Source organism: Lutjanus erythropterus, chromosome 24, assembly GCF_056507025.1.
Source record: "Lutjanus erythropterus isolate fLutEry1 chromosome 24, fLutEry1.hap2, whole genome shotgun sequence".
NCBI classification, from domain to species: domain Eukaryota; kingdom Metazoa; phylum Chordata; class Actinopteri; order Lutjaniformes; family Lutjanidae; genus Lutjanus; species Lutjanus erythropterus.
Genome location: NC_139340.1, coordinates 4,958,222 through 4,972,434, shown reverse-complemented (window position 1 = coordinate 4,972,434; position 14,213 = coordinate 4,958,222). Strand labels below are relative to the sequence as shown.

Genomic DNA, 14,213 nt, shown 5'->3' with positions numbered 1-14,213 from the left:
CGTTTGTGTCAAACAATTCATTATAGTTTAGTTAATGATGCTGCTGAGTTAATGACATATGTGCCGATTGTGTCTTTAGATCAAATTTTCTTTACATCTTAACGTTTGTATTTCAAAGTGAAAATCAAGAGATCTTTTTTGTTTTTAAACAGCGTTTCTGAAAGGAAAATCCAATGAACAAACGATACACTGACCCGACCTGGTACCATGTGCTCCACCTGTTGTTAGGCCGACTGCCAAACCGGAAGCGGAAGCTTCCAACTACATTTGTAGAGGAGGAGGGGACTTGGACTGTACTAAGTGGTTTAGAGTGCACAAAGCCGAAACATCTCTACAGTTTTTTTCTACTATAGGTACACAGGTATCACATGTAGAACAAGAGATCATCTCTTATAGTAGGTACAGAAAATAAAAATTACATGTTCATAAACTCAAAATACATATTTCCATATTAAATACATTTATGCCTTTATTTCTGGCAAGCAGTTATTTACTCTACATTGAAAATAAAGTGTCTTGAAGATCAAATAAACAAAAGTTTAATAATCTATATTATTTGTGTATCATCCCATGGTCCTTTTGGAAGTCTGTGGTTAACAAATAGTTTTAATTTGTATAATGATTTAAATCATGAAATTTGACAATTAAAGAGAGCAGCTCAAAAAGGATATTTTTTTTCCCCAAATGACTACAACTCTTCTTTGGCTAATACACAGTAAATGTATCTTTTCGTATTTTTATTTCTTTATTTTAAGAGGTTTATATATTAAAAGGTTAAATAATCCCACAGAACAAAAAACAGCCAGCTACACATTTTAAAACAAACAAAAATAAAGTACCTCTTTGATGATAAAAAAAAAACTGTAATTACAGCAATACATGTATTGTCAATCTGTCTGCGTGAGTCTGACAGGAAGATGCACTTCATTTAAACTTCACTCATGTGCAGTGGATTCAGGAAGAGCAATGTCTCCCTCGTGTGGTACAGAGTGGTCACTGCAGATAGATGTGGCAGGTTTATACAAAGGAGAGTGTGGGGGGAAAACTACAAATGAAAAAAGGGATAAAATACAAACAAATGTTTTCCTTTGTCTTCGATGAAGGAGATGTCCATAACACTTGTCCCAGCCTCAGGTAGAGGTAAATTTGACCATGACTTTCAACATTAACGGGGCCTTCTTCCTCTTTACAAAGAGGTCATGATGTCCATGTTTCCTGAAAACAATCTGAAATGTGGACTCGTCAGACTACAGCACACTTCCATCAGTCCATCTCTCTCTCTCTCTCTCTCTCTCTCTCTCACACACACACACACACACACACACACACACACACACCAATATAAAGTAGCAATTAGCAAAAGTAAATGATCAAAACAAAACCATTCTTGACAAATAATCACCAAACAACAAGTATTTGATTATTTTATTTCACCTACTTTTTAACACTGTCTGGCTTAAATTCTGAGAATTTTGTTTATGTGACTTCATTGGTGCATTTCCACATCTTTGACAAAGCAGCTGTGACAAAAATAGGCGGCCAGGGATCTGAGTTTACGACAGAGGGCCATGCAGACCCCAATGATGTAACAGCATCTTCACTCTTATCAAAGATGATTAAGATGGACAGACCTCTCACTCTGTGGCTTTTTCTTGGTACAGCAATAGTCGTCACTGTTTCGGTCGGAAGTCACAATACAAAAGAGAGCCTCTTCTGATGATGTGACCCATGGGACTGTACTCTGGAAAAAATATGAGTGGTAGTCAATAGTGAGAGACATCATTTTTTGTTCTCAATTGAATTGTGCTTTCAATTACACATCTGATGTTAGTTAATGTAAAAGATACTTTTACAAGACAAAATGTTGCCATCTTTTGCAGGTTTGTCATACTTTGGTTTTATTTGAAACCACTCAGTCAACAATATGTCTTGTCTGATGTAACTTCGTCTCACCTTAAGTGTTTTATCAGCAACTCCTGGTCCTTTAATTAGCCGAGAAGAAGCTTTAAAACCAGGTTGATATCATAAGGACTTGTGACTTCTTCAGGATCAATAAAATAACCATTATGACTAATAATCAATGGCTGGGTTGCACCAACAATGATTAATGTTTAAACATAATTAAATTACAGTTTAATTTAGAATTATGTTGCACAAAACTTTTAAACTATCTTAAAATTAAGGAAGATTACATTTAAACCTCTCTTTAAACGTCAGTCACTCAAATGTATTTATTGTTATGTATTTATTTTAATTTGGGTACACAAGCATCTCCATATTAACTGTTAAACTTCAGTTTACATAATAAAATAAGCTTGGCATAACGAAATGAGAGGTTAAATTGTGCAACAGAGTGGTGTTCAATTTTAAATCTGGATTAATTCATTTTAAACCTAGTTCTACTAAACTCTGATGAGTTCCAATCTTAGATTATATTTAATCCTTGTTGGTGTAACCCACTACCTCTATTCGAATTATGACAGGGATTTTCACTTCCTGAACTTCACTGATGAGCTCCGTCTTTTTCCACCGAGTGAGACATCTCGTCAACAGAAAAGATCTTGGGCCACACACGCCCAGCCTCAGCACCAGCTCATCCTTTCTCCAAGGGGTTTTTCCCCCCGTTATGTGCGCACCAACACCACATGAAACCATGAGAGGTATGAGGCCTTCGTGATAAGGACAAACAGTGCTGGACCTGGTTCTCCTGCTCCCGAGCTCGTCTGCCGCGGTTCGGTATGTCTTTGAGCCTGCTTCCCCTCTCGCCATGCCCGCTGCTGAACGCTACCTGCCGCCGCCGCTGCTGCTCCTTCTGCCGTCGTTGCTTTTGATTTCCTGCCTGGATGGGGCGGTGAGAGCAGCGGAGGAGGAGGGCGGCGGCCTGCCCTCCTCCTCGACCGGGGACAATGGCCTCACCGTCGCGGTCGGGGACTCGTCCGCAGCCGAACCGACCGGCCCAGGCCGATTTGTGGGCCCGTCCGCTCTGACGGCAGGTAAACATAAACAGAAAGGAGTCAGGCATTGTTACACAAAATGGAAATCCGCTGCAACAGACGAACCTGTGACTCACAGTCTGCTGTGCATCACATGCTGGGGTTTGTTAAACTGAAGATAATTAGGCTGAATAATACTACTGTTTTGAAAATATCTTATGATGCTTATTTATATTACTGAATCAATATCCCATTGTTCATTATTTACACATTATAATCAGGTTTGTTGCGGTTTTCTCAGATTTTTTGTGTGCAAATGCTCTAAGTATGAATATAAATACTAGAGCTCCAGTTATTATTCATTTCTTATTAAATAAATCTCTTTTTGGATAATTGGTCAATCAATTTAAGTAATTATTTTTAAAGAAAAAAGTCTAAATTCTCTGATTCCAGCTTTTTAAGTGTGAATATTTTCTGGTTTCTTTACTCCTCTCTGACAGTAAACTGAGTATCTTTGAGTTGTGAGCAAAACAAGACATTTTGGGAAACACTGATCAAAACGTTTCAACATTTTCTTACATTATTTAGACCAAACAACTAACAGATTAATCAATTATGAAAATAATTGTTAGTTGTTGCCCTATTAATTACATTCTGAAATGTATAAAATGTCACAGGATTCAAAATTGCCTTCAATCAAACCCTTTAAACATGATTTTCTTTATACAGGATCTAAAATATGTTATATAATAAATATACATAAACACATTTTTTGCAATGATCCTTAAGAGAAATCTATCTATTTTTTAAATATATAATTGAATATATTTTTAATAATATATAATTACTTGCCACTGTACAAATTGTTTTATTGGCATTTATCAAATAACAACAAAGACTAAGGTCAATTGTTTAATTTAGGGCTGCTACATCTATAAAGTGTCACAAAATAGTGTCCATAATGTCCATCCCAGTTCATAGTCCAAGGTGATGTCTTTAAATGTCTTGTTTTGTCTAAAACTCAAAGATATTCAGTTGGATAAGATGATAAATGGAGATTTGAGAGGCTGAAAACACCACTTAGTGCTTCTTTTACATGAAAAATCGCTTTAACAATTAATTGATAATCAAAATAGTTTATATGTTTAAAGTCTTTATCACCAGTTTCTGAGTCGGACAAGTGAATTGATACATTTACTTGCCCGACTTGGCGTTTTACTTGCCCTGGGCAAAGCAAGCAGTCCTTATTGCTGAGTCCTGAATGCACACAGAATACTGCATATGAAACTAAACAAATAAAAACAATCTGTTTTCATATTGGCACATAAAAGACTACCTCTTTGCCGATATCGATATAGACCTAGAGACAGAGATACTAATACTACTACAAATTATCCCAGAGGAAAATTATGTTTCTCAAAATTGTGTTGTCTTTGTCTTATGAGAAGAACATTTTAAGATCATTACTTGGGCTCAAATTAGTCTCAGGCTGAGACGAAACAAAGGCAGTTTTTCAGGAGCCAAACTTAAGAAGCATGAGAAAATGGTCTCATATTGGTCTTAAACTGATAATGTCTTGGAGACACAGGCCAGACAAAGACAAGATATTATTTTGAACTTTTCCTTTCTGGGATGCCCTTAATTATTGTATCCTAAACACCAAGCTGTCCATCTGAATGAGGGGCTGTTTCCATTAATATACTATTGGATATAATTCACAGGCAGTGTGGCCAACATAGTAATCGGATTAAAATGTATAATGTGGAGGTTTGAGGGATTAGGGATTTTATCTTCTTGGCCTGAGCAGGTGATGAATTAATGGGGGGCATGGTAATCCTGCACCACTCTGCTGATACAGAAGGTGAGCCTCTGCTCACTGATGGCCTCTGTTTACATTTGGCGTGGGCATGGCTGGAGGGATTACATCCTGTAAAACAACAAACGCACCATTTCTAGGAACTCCAACATACTGTTTATGAACAGTTATAACACTAAATACACCCACTTTTAGTCTAATTAATGCCTCAAAACCTCTATTAGATAGAAACAGTCTGATCGAGATGAGAAGGCTGAAATCTAGAGATGCAAAATGTGAAAAATGCAGACCCAAGTGACAGATATGGGGGGGAGAAATGTCAAACATGGCCGTGCAGTGTAGCTTTTCTTCTCTGTCTCTTGGTTTTGATGTATTTTTCATTCTCCCACTGATTCAGCTGTGCCTGCCTCATCACTTTTTCATGGTGAAAGAAAGGTTACTGAGTACTGCTGGGAGGAAGTGGTGGAGGCTGGTCTGCATACAGATCGAACACATGCAGAGACACGAGTTACCACAAGGAAATACTTTGATTTCGTGGACATTCACTAGATCCACACTGGCTTCATCATATTTTTAATTAATTTAAGTGATAACAGAAGGTGATAAATACAACTGGCTCTTTGCTAAGCCCCTCCTGTGGACTGTAAACTGTAAACCCAGTTCTCAGCCCTATTCTGTTCAGTTCAGGACATTTTGAAAGACTAAATCAAATACCTTTTCTTTCCAGAGTCCCAGTTTGCCCTGAAGGTCCTGGTGAGGGACATGGTGACCCGTCAGCCGCTGCCGGGTGCTTCAGTGGACGTTTACATGAACCACACCCTGAGGAGCTCTGCCCAGACAGGGGAGAGAGGCGAGGTTCTGCTCTGGGTGACGTACAGTCCAGGCCTCAGTCTGACTCTGCTGGGAAGCATGGAGGGCTACATCCCCAGCCCCCTTCCCTGGAGCACCACCAAGAGACCGAGTGAGTAACACGACAACCAACCAAGTCACTTGTCAGAGTCGGCTTAACTACTTTGCAGACTCTGTTAACATATTGCTCAATTTATCCATTATATCTGCTCCTCGTAAAAGAATATTGCAATGTACCATGAAATGGAAATCAGAGTGCTATTTGCTTTCACACAAATGTTTCCTGTGAAACAGGAGGAGCGGGGAAAAAATCAGTTGTCTTAAGTATTGTGATTATTTGTTTCTTTACTTAATTCCTGAATTAATTTCTTAAATCCATAAATAACTGCTAACACATTATGGGAATTCCCATTGACACGCTAGCAGAAATTAGCATTGCAATCGCCATAACATTATCTTAGATCAGTTTACTTCACATGCTTAACATAAAACAACACATGTTCAGAGTTCCTCTATTGAGGAAATTTGGTCTGTTGAAACAAACTAACAGCTGCTGACTCAAAATACAGCTGTTCCTCGGAGGACACTGCATGCCAGGAGAGGGCAGCACATATGTTTTGAATTTTATTTATTGACTTGATGAGCAGGAACAGATAAATGTAGCATTTCAGTTCAAAAAGTATAACCTTTTTATTAATTCTACTGTACTTTTATTTACCACTTTAGTATGCAGTCAAGTCCAGGGTGTTGAAAGGAAAGTTTCCAGTTCAACTTCATATATTAACAATGTTCATTTAAATGCACACATTGTGCTGTGTGCAGTTTTCAGGGGCACTATGAATTTTAGCCTAACATCCAGATTAAATTGTTTGGGTAATTTTATGCAACTGATTTTTCCTCAGATTAAATTTTAAGGGAAACCTTAGGATAAAGGGTTTGATGTAACCAGGCACTGGCTTTTTTTCTCTTACATTTAGGTGCTAGCAAGCATTCATCATATTCATGGACATCAGGATGACAATCTGTAGGGTGACCGGCAATTGTTTACATCCACTTGGCTCAAAGTTAACCTGACCAGCTCCAGGGTCACAGCTAACCCTGACCTCCCCTTTAAGAGAGGATGCTAAAGGAATCAATCCAAGCATGAAGAGCAAACACAATCAAGGCATTTAGCTGGTACTCTCACCCAGAAAAACATGCACTGCCCTTTATAGACACACACTGTTTTGGCTGCCTTAACAAAAAAGAAAGAAAAAAATGCTGTGTGAGGCCGGAACTGAGTGAAAATCTAGCAGGCTTGTGCTTTATTAGTCATTTGTAAGCACTTATTTTCGGTAACGCTAGCCAAGGTATTCTCACAACTGCATTATTCATGGTCATTACAGATTAATGAAGTGTCTGCGACAACATACAACTTGTCACTGAGGTTTGTTCATGATGAAGCAATTCATGTTCCCAGTGTACAGTCGAGTGTAACTGAACGCTGTGTCCTGTAGTCGTTTTATTGATTGTCTCTACGGCAGCACGTAGAAGCGGAGCGCTCGGGAGAAACATATCCCTGCCTCAGCAAACTGTCTTTGTCCTGCGCCGAATCAAAAGCAGAGGGGGGTGGGGGTTGTTTAGCCACACAGATCTCATGTTGGTGGGAAAAAAAAAAAAAAGGAAAGGGGGCCCGGGTCCTCCTCTATTGTTTGTGTTCCCACTTCCTCCATCAGGCAGGGAGGTGATGGTTTAAAGCAAAGACGGGGCAGGTGTTGGGAGGGATAAAAATCAGAGGGATGATAAAAGTGTCATCTGTCGAGACCTGCTTTGCTCTGCATCATCAGAGGCGCCTCCCTTTTGTGCTACTGAGCCAGACAGCTGAACCCTAAAAAGAGGTTTTCATGCACCGCTGCCATCTGCTGGTGGTGTTACAGACCTACAAGTCACCATAAACAAGCCTTTATGTCCAAAAACCAAAGGAGAAAACAAAAAACTTATCTCTCGTTAAATCACACATCTGTCATTTCTAAAATGATTATTTATAGATAAAGTGGAGGGAGAGATTGTCTGAATGATTCACATTTCTACCTATAATGTTCACTTCTGTGTCTTTGATTTTAGAAATATATTCTTTTTGTCTCCCTGCAGTTTTTTCTGCTGTGACGCTGCTGCTGCTCCCTCACAGTCAGGGGAACATCTGGCTGTTTGAAGACTCGGTGCTCATCACCGGAAAGTTACTTGGTAAGTTTAAATTGTTTTTGGAGGTTGGAGCAAATCAGGACTTTAATAAAGGATACAACAAGGCTTGGGCAACACTGGACAAAATACAGCCAAGATTAGATTAGATTAAGAAAGGACCTCCACTGTGAAGTATCTCATCACAATACCTTGAAGCTACTTCACATATAAGTATGATGCATTCTTTGCCCAGATTTAAATGAATCATATCCCATGTTGTTTTTTGCAGACAGCTCATCACAGCCATTGGTTAAGTTCCCCAAGAACCTGCTCACGATGTCTGATAAGAGCAACATCTCCTCACTGACGGCGTACCTGACTGTACCGCAGCACCACCTAGCTAAAGACTGCGCCAACTGCACTCCAGGAATCATAAGCAGCAAATCAGGTGAGGTTAAGGATTTCCTTATTATATGATAATTCTTTCAAAAAAGCCAATGTTTACTAAAATTCTAAAAGAATTTACATCACCTCTCATGTCTACAGTGTTCAGAAGCATTGAGCTGAAGGCAGTAGCAGCTGTCAACGTCCTGCTTTACTCTGGCGGTGAGGAGCTCCAGGTTCGAGGGCCCATTCAAATCAGCCTGCCCCTGGGACACAGGACGCGCCTCAGGGCCGCTGATACTGTGCCAGCCTGGGCCTTTAACCTAAAGACAGGTAAGAGTAAAAATTACCTAACAGAATAAGACCCAACACATGCTTACAGAAACATTCAAAATAAGATTAATACATCATTAGAGAGATCTAACAAGCCAATGCTGTATTGTACAGTAATAGCAGATAAAGCTCATTTTGATGCTGTTTGAAGGTGCCTGGGAGAATCAGGGTCTGGGAATAGTGAAAAGAGTTGGTGATGAGCTGGTTTGGACCTACACCGCTTCACATCTGGGCCACTGGATCGCTGCCCCCCTTCCCTCATCAAACGGTACATAACTAATCTGCCTTTATTAACTCATGTAAGTACCAACTTGTGTAGCAGCCTACTGGCATTTCTGTTGGTAAATGTTTTCTATCTATACGTCTGACCATTTAGATTACGCTGGACATGAAAGCTCTTTGGATTTCATATCATACCACACCTACCTGTTGATGGGAATACTGGGAGGAACGCTGGCTATTGTGATTGGACTTCTTTCCTTGCTGCTGTGTCACTGCGGGTGAGAAATCTCCTCAGAAATCGGTCAGGTTGAATTATTTGTTTTCCCAGTCGGAATTACTTTTCTGTATACTGTATAGTGAAAAAACAGTTGGCCTTGAAAGTTTTGATTGAGTACCAAAGGCAATATAGTCATTCTCAAGTTTAGCAAACAATTTAAAGCGTATGTTCTCAGACACCTTTTTATTATGTGCGATGAGGTTCTATGTCAATGCTCATGTTTTTCGTTTTATGCCTCTGCGCCACCGACAAGGGCATTATGTCTTCAGGCTGTCCACCTGTCCCATTCTTGTGAACGCAATCTCAAGAAGGCCTTTGGGGAATTTCTTCAAACATGGCACAAACGTCCACTTGGTCTCAGGAATGAATTGATTTGATTCTGGCGAACAGAGGTGAAACATGAAGGTCACCGTGACCTTGTGTTTGTGCCATTCTTATGAACACGATATGTCTGCGGCGCCTGTAGGGAATTTTGTCAAATTTGGTACAAATGTCCTCTTGGAGTCACGGATGAACTGATTAGAATTTGGGAACCATAGGCCACTGTGACCTCACTTAACATGTTTTTGTCCATAATTCAATATTTCATACACTGATTATGACAAAATTTCAAAAATGTCACAGGTTAACTTGACTATTAAGCAAGCAATTAAGCAAGGTAAAGGCAATAGTAATATACCAAAAAAATACGTTCAACAATCCCTACTAAAGAAGGGTGTGGTCGGTCATGGTGTGATTAAATTCTGTTTCTTCCATACACAGAAGTTCTCATCGAGAGCCCAGGAGGAGGAGAGCACGCTTTTCCAAACTGACAGTGGTGAAAAAAGACCAAACCACCTCCACCCACATGGAAGAGGGCCTGTTGTTCCGCTCTGGTGACAACAGCCTTGCTTCCTGCAGTGTCCAGTGTGAACCCTCCACACCGAGGCACAAGGCCAACTACAACATCTATGTGGAGGATCCAGGGAGTCGCCCGGCTGCTCCTTTTTATGAGAACATCCCTCCGGATCGGATCAAAGGTCCACAGCCGCCGTCTCACTACATCAACAGTGAAGAGGTGGCTCGGCTTCGGGACAAGTCAGAGCAGAACCGGGCCAACATGAACTCTGACAACTTCTTTCCAGATAAGCTGGTTCATATCTACAACCAGCCAGTGGCTATCATTCAGGCACCAGAGCTTTTTAATGCTCAGGAGCAGCAACTGTCAGGCTGCAAATCTGCTACTTTCCCCCGCAATGGAGTCGAGTACGATGCTCACTCAGAGCCTGCAAGTAAAGACAGCTACACCCAGACACTCCCCAAAGTCCCTCACCACCACTCCCAAGGTGGAAGCAGCCCACAACAGAGCAGCCAAGATGAACCCCAGCCTTTGGAGACTCCTCCCCAAGGACAAGGCCCTAATGCCAGTGTGTGGGGACGCTACAGTAACCTTCTTGAATCCTCCGTCTCTGTGCCTGGGACTCTTAATGAGGCAGCTGGTATGGAGGCCTTCAACAGTGGGCATGGCGTACCCAGTGAACTGCAGGGAATTTCAGAGCGCACCTTACTGGAGCTGACCCGGGGCAAGCCCTTGTCGTCTCACCCCCGGGCCTGGTTTGTCTCCCTGGACGGGAAGCCAGCTGCCCAGGTTCGCCACTCCATTATAGAGCTCCAGAGCCGCCACCGCCCGCCGAGCAGCAACGACACCAGCCTGGACTCAGGGGTGGACATGAATGAGCCTCTGCAGAATATCCGCGAGACAGAGCGCGACAGGCCTTCAATGAGGGCCTCTTCCCTGCCGCACCACAGCAGAGCGGGGCGTTACGGTGAAGAGCAGGACCTGAGCAGTAGTGAGAGTGGCACTACAGCCACCTGTACACCAGAGGACCCTTCCCTGAGGAACATTTTAGACGGGAGCAGTGGGGCTATTCCCAACATTCCTGAAGAGCGAGATGGAATGGATACATCCAGCGCTCAGGAGGATAGCGAGTCAAGAGGTACCCCGCCTCCACGTCGCTTGAGGAAGGTGAGGGAGAAGGGGAAGACGGAAAAGAGAAGTGCTAAGCATGTCCGTGAGGGGAGACCTCTGACAAAGCGAAGTTAGAGCATGGCTCATTGCAAACATCAAGACAAGCATTTTTTTCATGAGTGCTTAATTCTCCACTTGCACAATGTAATATGACGTATATCCACTTTACGGACCATCCGCCATTGTTTCAAATCTGCAGGAATGTCTATAGTTACCTGAGTGCTTTTTCATCCCCAAGTTATTAAAACACTTCACTTTTTACAGTTCAATTTGTACATATTGTTAATATTTACCATTCACTTTGTATATTGTGTGTATTAGTGTTTAGTTAGTATTTTTGATAAATTTGATATATAGATAACCATTAGCGCAAGCTAACATTAGGTTGATATGGCTCTTTTTTTACACTCAGTGCTTGGAAGAGGTGCCCAAAATGAAAGTCGTAGACCGTATTGTCAAAGCGACCATACATTTTTCCCTGCTGCTCCCCACAGATTATAACACAAGGCGATCTTTTTACCTTATCTGCGCCAGAGGAAGTGAGCATGTATCCAGGAACACATAAATAAACGAGCAGAATCACATGGTGCCCAGTGTGCCGCTTTGTTTTCACACCTCTTTTGATTCAGTGATGCCAGCTCGTTGTATGACACACTGGGGCGGCTTCATGCTGTTGCTGCTTGGTCAGTGTAAAAATATATCCATTTGTGTAGAAACACAAAGCCGGCTTTAAGGTGAGCCCTCATTGCTTCAATATTGCGGGATTTCTGTGTAAAAAGGGCTTCTGTGGAGCTGACCACCTTCCTCACAAACTGCAGAGCCAGCCAGGCTAGCTAAGTAGCTAACCTCGCTATTTAAAAACACGGATGTGATTATCAAAAAGATCAAAAATACTAAATAAACACTAATACACAATATATAGAAAGCAAACGGTTTTAACTAACTTGCAGATGAAAAAGCACTCAGGCGACCGCAGATTTGACAGTGGAAGCTAACTGATGGACAGTCCGTAAAGTGGATATACGTCACACTTCATTGTGCAAGAGGAGAATTTAATTGTCCCATTCATCATTTAACCAACATTGAGCTATTTCCATCACTTGGTGTCACATCAGTACTAAGTAATCCAAATTAGTTTTTACCACTTGTGCTCACACAGGCATTGTTGTTGTTGAGTTATGTGATTGTACAACTTTGCCAAAGAATGCATAAGCTAGCTCAAGAAAAAATGCAGGATCTATGTCATGTCGAAGCATTATGTAGCTGCTGTTAGACAGGTTTGTGCACCATGTTCTCTCATTTTCCCGAATCTGAAGATCACCAGCGAGATTCTTCACAGCAAAATGTCCGTGTGAACACGATATCCCATATTCCCCAGTACTGGCATTATAGAGGGTGCCTTCTTACTGCCTGTAATCAGTAAATATGATTACAAATGACACAGTATTGGTCTATATTTAGTAAAATCTGGTGAGTTTGCAGGATGGACACAGATACAGGTCTATGTGTAGTGCACTTATCCTCACCATAAATGCCTGCTGTAAATTAAATAAGACATAGAAGCTTTCCCGTGCTAACATCTTGTTTTAATCATACTGCCTCATTTTACTTAAAAAGAGACTTTGGGGTTCATGAAAAGACTCAGTTATGTCATTACTGGAATCAGCTGGGTCAGAAAATTTTAAGTTTTTAACTCATGACATGAAATACTCCTTTGTATCGGAGTAAAACGCGGATGTACATTGTAAAGCTAAGCTGCCATTTTGAAGCTGACACCTGATATTCGAGGTTTTAAGCCTTTGATTACTTTAGAATGCATGAAAATGAATGTTTGCTTGTGTGTATGAAAATATGTTGTGTTTTACTGTAGAGCTAACATTACATCATTATAGCTGTTAGATTACTTGGTGGCTGAATGATTCATTTCATTGTCTAGTCTTAAAAGGAGACTCAGTGTTGTGCTGCCAACTGTAATTGCTGTAAGGTATGATTACAACAATAATGCACCGGGACGTCTACACTAAGATTATGAGTAAATCCAATTTTGAAACACATCCATGGGTAAAACATGAGACATGAGAGAGACATGTTTTATGGGATTCATGAGTGTGACTGGAGAGTCTGGGACAACTCAGATTGCCCGACTGAAGCAATTCATGGTTCAAACCACTGCTGTGAGCAGCGTGAGAAAAGAGTAGGTGCTGATTGGCTGGAAGGTTGTTCTGAGGTAACAAAATTATATATTAATTAATATTAATTTTCAGTGTTAAGGAAGCCAAAACCTTCTGCCTAGCCTCTGAAGTTATGCATTATTATTTGTTTTTAATAACACGCAGTATTTTGTAATTATTTTCATTATAATATGAATTGCGTACCTAGAAGTTTTGCTTTCACAACCTGTATTCCCAAATACTTTGGACAAAAATACATTTAACTCTTGATCAACATTACCATTTGATCACTTTTTTGAAATGAGAACATTTAAAGATGTTTTTAAGATATTTTCCAATTGAAAGTTGTGTCACTTGCACTTTTGGCTGTGCCGACTCAAACAGAAACGTGATCGACACAACCTCTTCACACTGAGCTGAAATGAAGTTTCTTTCAGGGGGAAACACTGAACGTCTCATGAGTCCAGGTTTGTCCCCTGACAGTTGATGTTTTGGCAGCAAATGTGCGACTAGTTTACCAGTCACAAAAACAAGAGAAAACCTTTTTTAGACAATAAAATGACACATACAGCGGTAAGCTTCCATCAGAGCCATCAGAGACCACTCCTTTGAGGCAGACCAGAATGCCACTGTTTGGTCCAGACCAAAGTTAGAGTCTGGCGTTCACAACAACCCAAACAAACCTCACCAAGAGGGTTAAAGGTCCTGGGTTTGGTAAACTGGACTAAACAAAGTTGGCATGAACGCACTCTTCTACTAATTTTCAAGAAATATCTAAACAGAACATTTTTACTTTAGTAGAATGTAAAGTAACTTCACACATTTGCCTGTGTTTCATATCTGTCCACCACCAATTGACATGGCAGCTTTTGTCTTCAGTCACTTTAACATGAGCCCACTTGTTACACCGGCACACAAAAATCTCAGAAACCTATTGAATTTTGAGTGTGTAAATACTACAACAACTGCAACAATTTAATCTTGATATCATTGATATCATCCATGATCAAGTTTGGCAAAACACTTAGCAGAAAGTGGTTCTTCTAGCAATATTTACCAT

General features: G+C 40.7%; 1 protein-coding gene across 1 annotated transcript; it reads left to right on the top strand.

Annotated features, from left to right (window-relative positions):
• Positions 1–2,498: 2,498 nt before the first annotated feature.
• On the top strand, positions 2,499–11,910 carry fam171b (family with sequence similarity 171 member B). Its single transcript, XM_084713929.1, has 8 exons — positions 2,499–2,993; positions 5,477–5,710; positions 7,729–7,821; positions 8,048–8,206; positions 8,305–8,475; positions 8,627–8,743; positions 8,852–8,975; positions 9,737–11,910. Exons 1-8 carry the CDS (start codon positions 2,768–2,770, stop codon positions 11,055–11,057), a joined length of 2,445 nt encoding a protein of 814 aa, XP_084570055.1. The 5' UTR covers positions 2,499–2,767; the 3' UTR covers positions 11,058–11,910.
• Positions 11,911–14,213: the final 2,303 nt, after the last annotated feature.

Excerpts from the sequence above, each read along its gene's own strand:
- fam171b (XM_084713929.1), top strand. The coding sequence starts at position 2,768 with ATGCCCGCTGCTGAACGCTACCTGCCGCCGCCGCTGCTGCTCCTTCTG. Across the intron at positions 2,994-5,476 it reads CCCGTCCGCTCTGACGGCAG|AGTCCCAGTTTGCCCTGAAG; the intron begins GTAAACATAAAC and ends TTTTCTTTCCAG. Across the intron at positions 8,744-8,851 it reads CCCCCTTCCCTCATCAAACG|ATTACGCTGGACATGAAAGC; the intron begins GTACATAACTAA and ends CTGACCATTTAG.